The sequence below is a fragment of the Antrostomus carolinensis genome, unplaced genomic scaffold, assembly GCF_000700745.2.
Source record: "Antrostomus carolinensis isolate BGI_N321 unplaced genomic scaffold, ASM70074v2 scaffold35148, whole genome shotgun sequence".
NCBI lineage: Eukaryota > Metazoa > Chordata > Aves > Caprimulgiformes > Caprimulgidae > Antrostomus > Antrostomus carolinensis.
This window is the reverse complement of record NW_010332931.1, coordinates 23233-37333: the sequence shown is the minus strand read 5'-3', so window position 1 is coordinate 37333 and position 14101 is coordinate 23233. Positions and strand designations below refer to the sequence as shown.

Below are 14101 nucleotides of genomic sequence, written 5' to 3'. Positions count from 1 at the left end.
GCCCCGTGAGTACATCCCCCGAGCCCCTGAAACCCCCTGAGGGACGGGCGGGCGGGCGGCAGCGGGTCTGAAACATGTTGGTTTGGGTTAAATAAAAGTTATATTTTCAAATAGCGAACATGGAACGGGCCAGGAACTCCTGTAGGTACAGGAATGACGGGTACCGGCAGCAGCGGGCGCTCAGCGCTGTGCGAGCAGAGCCACAGCTCAGCCCCACCTCCAGGTGACTCTCCAGATCCATGGGCCTCTTCACATGGAACTGGATTGGGTTTTTTTCCTCCAACATTAAAAAAACCCACTTGTTTTGGTTTGTTTTCCCCCAACATCATCACGATTTTTTGCTGGCCTGGGGCAGTTTATCTGTCTCCATCATTTAGACTCTCTGGGGTGAATAATAAAAAAATAAACAAATCTCTCCCTCGAATCCTCCACCCATCGCTCAGGACTGGGAACTCTTCTTTACAGTTTTCTGAAATTAAAAATCTTAGTACAGGGTCCTGGGGAAAAAGTGACTTGCTGAACATCACTGTTTTGATAGGGGTAGAGGTGGGCATCAGCAATCTCTGTTTCAGGAGACAGAATTCTAACACCGGGGCCTTGTGAGGCACTGAGAAAAAGCAGAAGGTATAAACCAGAAAAATCTAAGATGAGATTAATTACAAAATAAAGAGTTCTCCCTTCCTCAGCAGCTTTGGAGTTTCAATTCAATTGTAAACAGTTTATCTGCCTTTTTCCAAGGAAAACCCTGCACTTTTGCCATTTAGCCAAGTTGCTTTAACGTGTTCCTTAGGAACAGCAACTACTTTACACTGCATTATGTGTTTAAAATTTTTCTTCCTTTACAGATAAAACCTTGTTCAGAGCTCTCGTTTCCTGTGAAGATCTACTTCTGTGTCACTATTTTGTCTCTGCTAAGTGTCATAGGGCTAACCATAGAGACACTCGTTCGACAAACTGAGGAAGATTTCACCATTTCTCTTATTCAGTTAGTTGGAGTTGGTAAGAAACACACTGTTTTTTAAAACAAATATGTTTTTTCCCAAGGTAGTAATTAGGCAGCAACTGAAGTTTCTTATTTCAGTCCATTTGACCTGATAGTTACACATAGAATCTTCTGCTAGTTTAGCACTAATGCTTTTGCCATTGTTGCTTTTCCCAGTAGCATTTTAGGGAAAGGTTCAGTAATAGACATCGTTCACCCAGAATATATTCATGTGTGAACAGTGTGAAAAAATATTCAGGTTTTAGGAAGTTTTGTTCTAAGTAGCTTTCTTACTGCTGCTTCATCAGGCAGCTGTGGCGATGGTTTTGCTGTCAGACAGCTGTCACCACATGCAAGATACACTGAATGTTCAGCTGTGCCAGAAAGAGCTTACCCTTTCCCTTTTAATGCCTGTGCCGTAATGTGCTGGGGAATTCAGAGGTGTCCAGCCTCCAAGGCTTGTCATAGAATGTACATCTCCTGACATGAGTAAGAAACCAAACATACACAGTTTGATCTGAAACAAGAAAATGTTAAGTCATCTCTCTGTGTTAAGTTCCTGCAAGTTGCTTCACCTGAAGTATTTTAATAAAAGAAAATAACTAACTAATTTTTTTTAAAGCTCTCTTTTTTTTTCCCCCCCCCTTAATAATTTTTGTTCTACTGAAAGCAAAATCCAGACTTCCTTGGATATTTCCAATTAGAACTTCAATAGAAATTTCTGTTCATATTCCTGGGTCTATTTGTATTAAATAGAAATGAAACTTAACATGAAAATAAATACAATCATAAGTATTTTAGGAAGTCCTCTTCAGTGGCTTTTGCAGGTTTTGTCTGTTGGCTCGCTGGCCAAAACAGTGTAGAATAGACTCTGTGGGTGTAACACCTTGTGTACGAGAAGGATATGCTAATGATAAGCAGTCATTGCTTTCTGTCTTTCATGCTTTCACCCAGAGGGAACAAAAACAATAGATTTTGTTCCAGATTCTATAATTAGACACATACAAGCAATACTTTTATTCCAAAACTCTGGTTTGATTAGCAGCTTTTCACAGAGGACTCAGCACACCAACAAAAATTGCAATGTTAGAACAGGCCATTGGTGCCTCCAATCTGTCACACTGTTTTTGTTAGCAACCACTGCTTTGTGCTTCAGAGAAAAATGAAGAACCTTCATAATAAACGAAATAAATCACATGATGTTATAAATGGGGAAGCTGAAAGCTTGCTTGCTAATCATCTATCTCCCCCCCAACCTTCTGTTGATAATAATTAGTATTCTACGCTGCAACACACACAGAGGAAGAAGTTCATGCCTCTCGCAAAGCTCTGGTTTAAATCAGGAAAAACAGTGCATTTTTAACACATTATTTCAGATTTCAAAGTTTTAATGTGAACAAAAGTTGTTGTTTCAGCATACCAGTCAGTAAAGATAACATCATTCAAGGAACGTGTTAAAACCACGATGGGCTTACCTTGAGATTTTAAGATGTATAAGCTAACCTCCATAAATGTGCCAAAACCACATGTTTTCCATAGGGCAGACCAAGACTGACCGAACTGGTTATAGTTCTTTAAAGAAATAGATGCCCCAGCTGTAACAATCTCTTGGATTTACCACTGGAGATACTTACTTTAAAGAGGGTTTGGGATTTAATTTGTTGAAAAATAGTCACTTACCAAAAACAAAGGGATGTCCTGTATTTCAGAAATGTGTATGTGCTATCTCTGCAAAAATCTTAATGCTCAGAAAAAAAGCTTGTTTTCAAACAATTGGTACAGGCTTCTGATTTAGCAGCTGAATTTGCAAAACAAGGAAATACTGTCTTAAATCTTTCAGGTCTTCCTGAGGTCATAAGCATGAAAAAAAATCGCATGATTCACACTGTAATTTGTCAATCATTTTCCGTTTTCTCAGTCACTGTTAATAAAAGTGAAAAGGGAAGTTCATTCACTGGGAGGTTTGTTTAGAGAAACTGAAGTTATTATGTTACTTTGAAAACCTTATGATACTTTGTCCCCATGTCCCAACCTAGCAAAACTAGATTATTTTATGTGCAGAATCCAGGAAGTAGCCTTCTGGAAAAAGAAATCTATTGTTACTTTGTCTACGGTAAGAACAAACTAGTGTTTGTAGGAGCATCCTATATAAGAACAAAGCACTGATTCCTGTTTTTATGAAAGGAAAGCCTTTGCCTTATTTGAGCTGTGTCAAAACAGATGTATAGAGTTCAACAGACAGCTAACTGTGGTGTTAAGAGTGGTGGGTTTCGATGCATTTTATAAAAACATAACTCAGAACTTTCCTGAACCAGTTCTCTTCTGGACTATAGTTTGCAGGATGAGGTGTTTCAAAATTTCCACCACAAAAATAAACTGTTAGGAATCCAGTCTAAGTTCATTTCAACACGTGAGCCATTTGTAGTGTCAGAACCACACAAACAATACTGTAGAGGTATGTGTATGAGTAGTAAATTCCTTGTTAGTCACTTCAGTTACTCTTACTGGGAAGACTGTCATTTCAGTTCTTTAATAAAAATGGTGTTGCTTCATTTAACTGAAATATACTATTCAACATAGTGTTCAATATAGTATTAATAGAATAACATACCACAGCTGCCAATTAATTTGGATCACTAATATGTTGCCATTTTCAAAGTGCTACTTCACTAGTAATTTAAAAATCTAACAAATTATTTAATTTCTTATGTGTTAAACACAGGGGAAAGTACTCATTTTAAGTGTCTGATTGAGGCTCCTTAGTAAGAATAAAAATACACTCTCGACTGAGGAGCCTAAGTTACACTCTCTTGATACCTGTATTTTGTCATCTGGATCAAGGATATTGAAAAATTGCACCATGTGCAATCTGTGTTCTCCTGGTAACTGACCTTTCCTTCTCCTCCCCAGTGTTCTGTGTGTACTATGTGACTAGAGGAATCCTGCAGGAGAATCGCCAGGAGCTCATCGTCTTTGTTCTTTCCATCTTGCTAGTGATGTTTCGTTCCATTGTCAACTTCACAGTTCTCTCTGCTGAGCAAAAGCCAAAACTCCTGGTTAGTCTCCTGGCTTTAACTTCGCTTTTCTCCACACAGTGGATTTGAAAATCTTAGAAAAGCAAGATATCTGTGATAAGGGCACTGGTAACAGAGAAAAACCAGGCTGAATTATTCCTACTATTGAATAACAAAATGTGCACCTCCACAATTGCAAATTTGTCTCTCTGAGCTATTCTATGAGTTTTTTTATGGCAGTATCTGAAAGTAACATAAATATCAAAGAATATTACACAGGATTACCACAGAAGATATCCTTTACTTCACCTATTCTGCATCAGATTTATGTCTATAAAACAACTGGCCTAAAAGCACGTAAATCTACTCTACAAACAGGCCTGGAATCTCCAGTCTACATGCAAGGACACAGCCATTACCCCACTGCTCTATAAATGCAGCAGTGTGTTTTTTAAGAGAGCTGTGGGTAACCTCCTGCAAGGAAACTGAGATGCAATGTGCTAAGGGAGGTACTGCCATTCCAGATTATCTTATTTGCATTTTGTAACAATAAAATGTAATATGAGGATTACATTCCATGCAATACTGAGATGTGTAGTTAAACTTTCCTTTGCTGTGCTGCTCAGAAGTCCTTCCCTTTTGCAGTAGCACGTTTATCACAAATGTGAGAAGGAGGTTACTTGCTATGAAGTCATCCAGAAATTATTCTTCCATAGAAGAAATGGCAACCAAGCTAGGAAGACGCAGCAAAGCAGAATTTTCCTATTCAATTTACATCTCAATTGTACATTTAGTTAAATATACTTATCTAGAGCAAACTGAGTTAGGTTCAATAAGGAACAGGAATCAAGGAGATGCAAATTACTTTAAGGTATGCATCTCAGTCATCAGTTTATATATTAAACAAGAACCTCAAAGTAAAGCCTGGTGTATAAGATTCAGGACTTACTTTTACTACTATAAAGTAACTTGGATTACTGTAACTCCTACTTCCAGAGCAAAATTTCAGAACCATAATAAAGCATACTAGTATTCTCATCTCAGTGTAATTACGAAGGACATTTGTCCACTTCAGCCATCTTTAAAGCAGCAGACATTTAGTGTGAATGCCAGCAAAGTTGTGGATACAACCCAGACAAAACCACGTACAGCATCAGAGTAACCCAGGGAAGATTCTTATCACTTGGTTTATGCCGCATAGCAAGCTTAGAGCCAGTCTCTGGCAAAGAAATATGTTTCTTCAAACTGTGGAGTAAAACATACAAGCAAAACCTTGCTAAAAGTTGTCACGATGGTATAGAGAGTGCAAATGTTATGTGTCTCTTAACAGCTGTGAAGCTACATTGAAGGTAAGGTAAACCAAAATAGCCAATATGAGTTTACAGTTACTACCAAGTGGTTGCAACAATCACAGCCTGATCTCTGCCACTTAACAGTGTGGCAAACTGTCATCTGTAATTGTTGTCTATTTAAAACACTGTTAATAGGCAGCCTGGTTCCCCTTACTCCTTTATTGTTACCAGTTAGAAGATTTAAGATTTTTTGGCATGGTCAGTCACATCCTTATTTCTCTTTCCCATCAGGCCCGCTTCATTCTGATCCTCTTGGTTGGCTCCTTTGATGTGATCTGTGCCATCATCCTCATTCAGAGTCAAAGCATGATGGCCTTTCGAGTGGGTGGTGCTCTAGAAAGTCTGCAGTCACAGTACTTCATGCTGAACCTCTGTTTCTCCATGTTGACCTTCGATCTTCAGGCACAGGTATAGAATTCTCTCCCCCCAGGTTCCCTTTTTTTCCCCTCCTACTGAGAATATTTTAGAATTAGACGAGCTGAGCTGAACTATTAACTTTGTAGAGAAATCCTGCCTGTATCTTACCTTTTAGATAAGATTAGCTTAATAATCATCATCTCTCCAGGTGTTTGCTAAAGGGAAGCTTAGTTAAAATCCCTAAAAATGAATCAACATGTATTTTATCATTGTCCTGCCCAAAAGGAAAACTGAATCTTCTTTTTGGGAAGTATGTCCATAAAAACAATTGCATCCAGAAGCTCCAACCCAACACAGCCTCCTAAAACGAGGAAGATTATCACTGCACATCTCAGCCTACAGCCTCTTGCTTTCCAGCCATCCTAGCTGTCTCTTACATTTGAGAAAATGACACAGGGATAGGAGAGGGGAGCCTGACCTAGCAGGGCAATCAGGGCGAGATAGTGACCTGGAGTTATAGGTAAGTGAAGTGAACACAAGATCTGTTCAGAAAGAGTTTGTACTTCTGTACACTACCCTTCATTCTTACTTTACTACTGTATTACCTCATGCTTTATCTGGAGCTCATCTTACTGCCTTCCCTGTTCTTTGATGTTGCTAACATGGCATATAGGGAATTACGTCTGTCCTTATGTCCTGTTTCGTACTGTCTGTCAGGTTCTGAGGAAAAATTTTAGTCTTTTGACCTGTGCCCAACTTACTGTTGCCAGGAGTTTGTGTCAGATATTTTTCAGTGGGCTGTATGGTCTCTCAAGCCAATAAATTTACCAAATCTTCACCTTTTCTTTCAGCTCTGCTTGTGTATTCTGCTGATAAGCCTGCATGAGATCACCCTTCTGCATAACATCATCTCAGCAACAGGGGTTCTTTGGGCCTGCCTGAAGGTGACCATTAGCATCATCGCAGTAAGTGTTAAGCTAACAGCAACACTAGCAAGAATAGTCAACTTCTGAGGCTACAAGTTCTCACCCTGAGCAATTATCACAGGCTGGGAACTCGCAGCCATCCAATTCTATGTAATACTGCTAAGTGGAAGGGAGCCAGAATGGATCCCAGCAGAAAACAAGATCACCAACAATAATGAAGTCAAGTTTCTTATAAATCTGTGTCTCTCAACTGAATATACAGGATGAAACAATGTCACACTATCATTATTCCTTTCTGAGGGACATTGTTTTACTCTCAGTCCTTGATCACTTACTTTAATGAAACCTATAGGATTACAGTATCTTCAATATTTCTACCTCTCTGACAAGGTTAGGTGAAAGTGGCAACAGTCCTTGAAATTATTATGAAGATGGATATACAGACACAGTGAGACTGCATAGGCCTTATATCCTTAGGAAATGACACCAAAAAGATGAGTGGTCCTTTACTGGGGCAGCTTCTTTAAAGGTGAGTGACAGTTTTCAGGTTAACATAAGGATTTGTGAACTTGAAATGTTTCATACTAGTCAGACTGAACTTCCTCAGAAATCTTGAGAGCTCTGTTCCAAGAGTGACTGCAGAATCAGGGGAAAGTACGTCAGATATACAAGACTCTTATTACCAGGAAGGAGTTTAGAGGGTTTTGAGTTTGTTGGGTTTTTTAGGCTCCTTGGGTGTTTGTTTTAGCCATTCAGACAAATTCCTGACAACTGAAATACAGCTTTGCAGGTATTTTGATTGCTTTCCTGGCTAAAAACAGAGATAGCACCAAGCACTGTGCTTTTAAAAGACTTTAGTAACTTTAAGTGAATAGTTGCACAGAATCATCTTTTCCTGGACTTTGGAGTGTTGTGGCCACTAACAGCTGTCCAGCAGGGAAAAATGGAGACAGGACTAACTGTGAGTGTGACACTTAGGAATGCAGACAGGGACATTATAGCTTGGTTTCCTTCTAAAAGCTCCTTAATACCTTTCTGCCTGGATCTTTGCTTTTAGTTAAATTGTATCAGGGGTGGAAAGAAGGGAGCAATTAGAACCATGTCTGTTTTCCTGCTAGGATTAAAAGTGTAAACTTTTCAGCTACTTTTTCCCCACCGTAAGAAACAAAGTTGATCTGACCAGTTGCCCTTCACAGAGTAGTTTTTTGCTTCTCCTTAATTTGCCTTTAGGCATTAAAAGAGGCACGGTATCTTTTAAGAAAAGAGGCATTTCAGTTAGATGCTCTCATGTCTTAACATACATTATATTCCTTTTGCTTCCATCAATAGCAAAAGTATTTCTTAATAGTTCAACTAGTTATAGTAAATGTCCCAGGGATAAGTACATATTCTTGCCCTTTGCTCAAAACTGTCTACGCTACAGCTACTTGAAAGCTACTTTTTACCCAGTCTGGGTATATTACTGACTATTCTACTGGAAAAAGTTAACAGTTTCTTGTCTAACTAAGAAATACCAAATGTAAAATTAATGAAAAAAAATATATAGTGTTGTATTTAGTAACTGGCAGCACTGCAGGGCAACAGCAACTTAGATAAGGTGGATACATTTCATGAGAGTCTGGTAGCTTTGCATCCAAGGTAAAAATGATCCTGTTTGCAGGATTGTTTCCTTACCCTATTCAGACAAGTTTTTCACAATTCAGCTTCTAGCAGATGATGCAGCAGTAGAGAAACATGTATCATTGTCTCATTTGGTGCCCTCAGAAACTGCAGCTGCTATGAGGTTGTTACCTAAGAAAGGTATGGAGACATACATAATCCACCAAAAACTATAAGCATAATAGAAGGGAAGACTTGGAAACGCCTCATACACAGTGCTTCCCAGTAACCACAGTACCTGAGAGCACAGCTAAGCCTCCTGCTCCCTTGTTTCTGGGTTGATGCACGTGCCATTTCACAACGGGATTATTCTTGGGGTTTTTTTGTTTGTTTGTTTGTTTGTTTTTCTATTTATATACATGCTCTCCCATTTACTTAGTGGATTTCTTTCCATTATTTATTTTCTCTCTTTTCTCCTGTTAATTACTAATCCTCTCTTCTCCCCTCCTCATGTTTCTCAGCCTTTGTTTTCCTTTCCATTTTGGTCTTATCCTAAGAGAAGCCCTATGCAGTACCACAGAAAACGGAGACAATAGTAGAGGTGGCAGAGAACAGACAAAATCCCTTAGGGGAGGGATAATTCCCTTAATGCTTTTCCAGAGGTTCATATACTGACCATTGCAGAAGGATCAGTATTGGTTTTGGGGGAAATCTGTGGTTGATCAAATCTTATCATAGCATTGGTGTAGTCACTGCTTTCATTCCCAGTGACTCAGCTGTTTTTCTTTTGTTTGCTCAGACCTGCCCTTCCAGTTAAGGACTGCTGAAATTTGCTACCTGCTTGTTTCTTCTTTCCCAAGTCCCAAGGTTAATTGTGAAATGAAGTTCTGAAAATTAAATCCTCTTGCTCCTCCCACATTTTAGTTCTCAGTGACTTTAATTCTCTGTAGTAGAAACAAAGGCGGAAAAAAAAGTTATAGAGCATTTTCAGTCTGTTAGCTATGAAAACATTAATTTGTTAGAGAAAATTCTGAGCATAAACCCAAAGAAAAAGTACATCAGCTTTGATGCAACTCAGAGGAGTCAGCTGCATGTCCAGTTAAGCTAGGTGGGAGTTGTACTGTAAGTGTTAGAAGGCAGAGCTCAAGAGGATGCTAAGATGGTTCAAATCACACACAACTGTTAGGATGTGCCCATGAAACAACAAGTCCTGATTTCACTTGAAATGCTATTGAAAAATTAACTATATTGCCTTTATATAGCAACGAGTTATAAAGCTGTATATATCTCATCTTATTTTACAGATTTTAAAAGAACTAAAACCTCTAGTGTGGATTTTTCTGAGTCAGAATGTACCTGAAGTAGTTTATCTCATCTACCTGCTCTACACGGTAATTCATCAAACTTACTTGCTCGATAATGGGCTGGAGGCCTCCTCTTCATCACTGGATCCTTGGGCCCAAAGCAACAGACATGTCCTGCCTCTTCAGGATCAACTTTTCAAGACAGGAACCATGTCAAATTGCTGTTGAATTGGTTTCTTAGAGGGAGAGGCCCTGGAAGTCTCCGCAACTGGCAAAGTGTCCAGAACGATTAGGGATTTTTGATGCAACAAAAATCTTCCAGTATAAGATACACAGCTCCTCAAAAATGCCTCCCCTCCTTCACAAGAAGTCTCGAGTGGTGCCAGAGTATTTGACCTCTTGCAGGGCCTCAAGTCATTATATTTTAAAGAATTTCTTAGGCAGCACCCCCAGCTGTCGATCCTGATGTAGCCAAAACAAAAGACAGTGTAAGCCCGACAAACTCCAGCGTTAGGCATTTTTTGGCACTGTAATAGTGATACAGCACTTATCAGTGGGGCACCCCAGCACCTCCCACAACACAAGGAGGTAAGGAAGAAGGGCAAAGCAGTGTTCGTCACGGGAAGGGCTCGAATGCTGATAGCAGCCAGTGTTTCTCATACTTCACATTATTAAATAGTGTCCAGACACTGATAGAAGTCCAGTGGCTGCAGTCATCCAAGTCCTTGGAGTTCTGGTTCTTAAAGTATGCAGTCAGATCAGGCTCTTCCAATTATTCACTGGCAAAGCACAGAAGGACCACACGCTGTCATTGGTGGCTACACTTTGTGTGTATTGCAGCTAGGAAGAAAAGCACAGGTGGTGGCTTCTGACATAAGAGTAACACAACAACTTGAAAACAGCTGGGTCTCACATTTTTACATGGCAACAAAGAGCACGTGAGAGTGCCCAGCACACAAGGCCATGGACATACAATGCAATACTCCTCTGTGCTACAGAGATATGTAATATAGTAATTTCTCCAAACCAATTATTTTTAGCACCTTTTATCTGACTGGCAAAGTAAGATGGTTTAAAAGTGACCAGGTTTTTTCCTCTCCCCAATTACTATCTAGTGACTTCCTTCACAAATTTAGTGGTTAATTGCATTTTATGGCTTCAGGGTTTTGTGGCACTAGGAGTTGATTGTTGTATGTCTTTATTTTCCTGCAGGTGATAAGAGAGTGGGGCAAAGGGAATTCTTACACCCTGGAAGCTGCTTTCATTATCGGCTCTTGCATTTCTGTTGCAATAAAATCTGTTTTGTTTTGGGCACTAATTCATGTCTACCGCAGCTTTGGGCAGGGCCTGAGAGAAAGAAGTAAGTATTTGGAAAGATTAACTTAACTATGAAGGTTGTAGCCTGTCATATCACAGTCACTATTAAGTGTAGAGCTTATTGAGCCAGGAAAATAGTTAGGGATAGTTCCAAGAAAAGGCAGATCCTTAATGACAGCAAGCAGTACTGCAGCCTCAGAATTTACTGGCCTGACAAAGCTCAGAAGGTTGGATAGAACACATGTGGTGTCTCCCTGAAGAAAACTGGCATTAGTCAAAGTTGGAAGCAACTATGCAAGAATTGCTGCTATCCAGAAAAACAGACCTGTGTGAAAAAATCTCTATACAAGATACATGTCGTTTTTCTTCTTCATCATGCTGTATGATATGCCTTATAATAACTAAAAGAGACAGAATAAAGGGACCTAGAGAGTTACTAATCTTAAACTATCCAAATCTCTTTTTACATGAAGGACATAAACGCTGGTAGGTGTTGGTGTTGACTGATCTTCCTTTCTTCCCACAGTGTTTTCTTCCTATGGAAGGATCGACTCCTGAGCATCCCCCTTGAGTTCTATCGGCAGCTCTTACAGAGTGAAATCATAGTTGGGGAAGTTCTGATCAAGTACTTGCATTCAAGATGTAAGATAATGGGATCACTTTCACAGAGGCAGAGGAAGTTGCTCAGAAAAATGTCTATACATTTCTTGGAACTACAGCAGTGCAGCTGGTAACTTAGTTGAAAAAGCAAAGTGCACTCGGGAAATTAACAGTAATCCTCTCAATTCAGTGAGTTTTGCTGACAGGACAATACATCTTTCACTCTTTGTTTTCCTGATGCTGCTTTGTAACTGCAGGAGGTTCACAACATGCATGCGAGTAGAGAATGTTAATATAAATGCTGTTATTCTGGATATACACAAACATCATGAAAATAATTTGCACACCCATCTTTTCTTACCGAGTCTGAAGTGGACTGCCCTACCATTTCTCAGCTCAGATCTGTTGCTGAACAGAGGTCAAGCCCTGAAGTTGTTTTGATGAGAGCTGTATTCCCTGATCTCCACAATGGCTGTGTGATGGCTGGGGATCTTGTTCCTCCTCTAACTTCAGAATATTTCAGTTTATTTTGGGGTTTTTTTTTAAATCCTAGGTACTCATGAAAACTACTCATGTAATCTCATGCCTTCCTCACACACTTCATATAGTGTATCTAACCGATGTGCCATTTCATACATAAGGGTGACTGTTAAAATAAGCCTTTAATATTTTAATTGTAAAATTTGGTATTTTGTTGACTGGAACCTTTAGCTACTGGCTGCCTATTTTTTAATAAAGTATAAACACAGTTTGCACATAGATAATTATTTCTCTTATCAGCAGCATGAGTTCAATGGGAAGCCTGTTTACAAACCAAGTATGGAAGAGGCTGGAACTGCAATTCACATGTGCTGTGAACGCTGTGCACTGCAAAAAGTAGTTTATTGCAGCTTATTAGGGAAATTTACAAGGAGATCTCAAAAATTCTATTAAAAAAATATTTTTCTCATCCTACTCTTCTAAATATGAAACAAATCTATTTTATAGATAGCACAATGGAGGCATGAAGAGCTTAAATGTCTATGGGCAGACTGCATACAGCTGACAACATCAAGAGAAAGCACAGGAGTACCAGCTGATGACTTCATTCCACAAGTCAGAATGTGACTGTGAATTGTTGCTGAAAGGGAGGAACACAATTAAGCATATTCAATCCTTTTCTATAACAATGAAGTGTGCAGCAGGTCTTGCCTAGAGCAGGAGCAGTAAGGAAAGACTTCAGTCTTGCATTAGGCCTGTACTTGGTCAAAATTAGCTGAAGAAAGTAGGCTTGTGCTAAACTCCTTTTATCTTCATAGCAAGGAGGTGGCAGAAATAATTGTATCATTAGAAGGAAAAAAGTTGTTATATGCAAACATTTATCTCCCCAAAAGCAGAAATGTATTAGTATGCCTTGGAGAGTTAACCTTCATATTTTCACAGAAAAATGTTCTTATTCCTGACTAAGGTCTTGTGAAGTTCCTGTGAAAATCTGCCTGTTCTTTTTCACAAGGTCTTGAAGTTAATACTTGTGTAGATAAGAGCAACTCGGCTGAATCTGAAAGTTTCCTGATACACAATCCTATCATAATCTGCAGACAATATCTTTGGCCTACTCTAAATTGAAGCACTTTAATTATTGTCTACATTCAGGATTAGAGTGGCTAGGCAAAAAATAAACCAACTCTTTCAGACAACCAGCTTCACATTATCTGTTATTAAAGCAGGAGACTGATCCAGCTAAATCCAAAGTTAACTTTGGATAAATCCAAAGTTACTCATCACATTTTTTTTTAATTGGTATTCACCAATAGAAGAGGAAAACAATGGGAACAAATCACATTGTACCAAACAAATGGAAACTACTGCTCTACATGTCATCAAGAGCTTCCCCTATCAAAAGCATTTCACAAGTTTTACCCAGAGTGATACGTAAAAGGGGATTTCAGTTTTAGGTAATTTGCGCAAATTCTTTACATAACACCTGATAAATACCCAGACATTTCCCCTTCTTTGAGCAATCTTTTCCATGCTGTATGAGAAGTCTCTCAAAAACAGCACGTAGAGAAGCTACTTTTTCATATGCAGTAAAATAAATGCACCTAACAAGAAGAAAAGGTTGAAATCACTCATATGCTTCATTTTTGCATTATTATCTTTAACCTGTTCTTTGTTCAAGCCCTTGGGTTAAATTTTTCATCGTGCATTACTGAAAAAACGAATCAACTTGCTATTTTCCCATTGCTACGAAATACTGGTAGCTTTAATTGCATTTTTCTGGGTACATTTTCCTGCTTTTCTGTTTGAAGACAATACATGAGACCAAACTCTTCCCCCCCCACATTTTGCTCCTGACTCCCCTTAAAAAAAAGCTTCAAGCTGCTGTGCACATGTGCAACAGCTGCTGCTAATTTGGATTCCAGAAAAGTTAGAAGAAGAACAGCACAGAGAGACAAAGATAATTTGACAAAGTAAGGAAGGGAATTCAAGGCCTTGCAATCCTGTGTCCCACAGTAACAAGTCATTAATCGGTATGGCTAGTTCAAATTCTCTTTAGAACATAATCCTGTTTTTACAAAACAAATGCTAATACCACTGTAAATGCTTTATGCTTCTCTACCACTCCCTTCATTAGCAACGCAGCACATCATCTCAAGAGTTGCACAAGGAG

General features: G+C 39.1%; 1 protein-coding gene across 1 annotated transcript; it reads left to right on the top strand.

The window, feature by feature from the left end:
• Positions 1 to 114: 114 nt before the first annotated feature.
• Positions 115 to 11676, top strand: LOC104529404 (uncharacterized; the record flags this gene model as incomplete). Its single annotated transcript, XM_029086416.1, has 8 exons — positions 115 to 243; positions 846 to 999; positions 3893 to 4038; positions 5580 to 5756; positions 6557 to 6670; positions 9535 to 9621; positions 10747 to 10894; positions 11378 to 11676. Coding segments are annotated over 8 exons (987 nt in total), but the record flags the coding sequence as incomplete, so codon positions are not given.
• Between the last annotated feature and the right edge of the window lie 2425 nt (positions 11677 to 14101).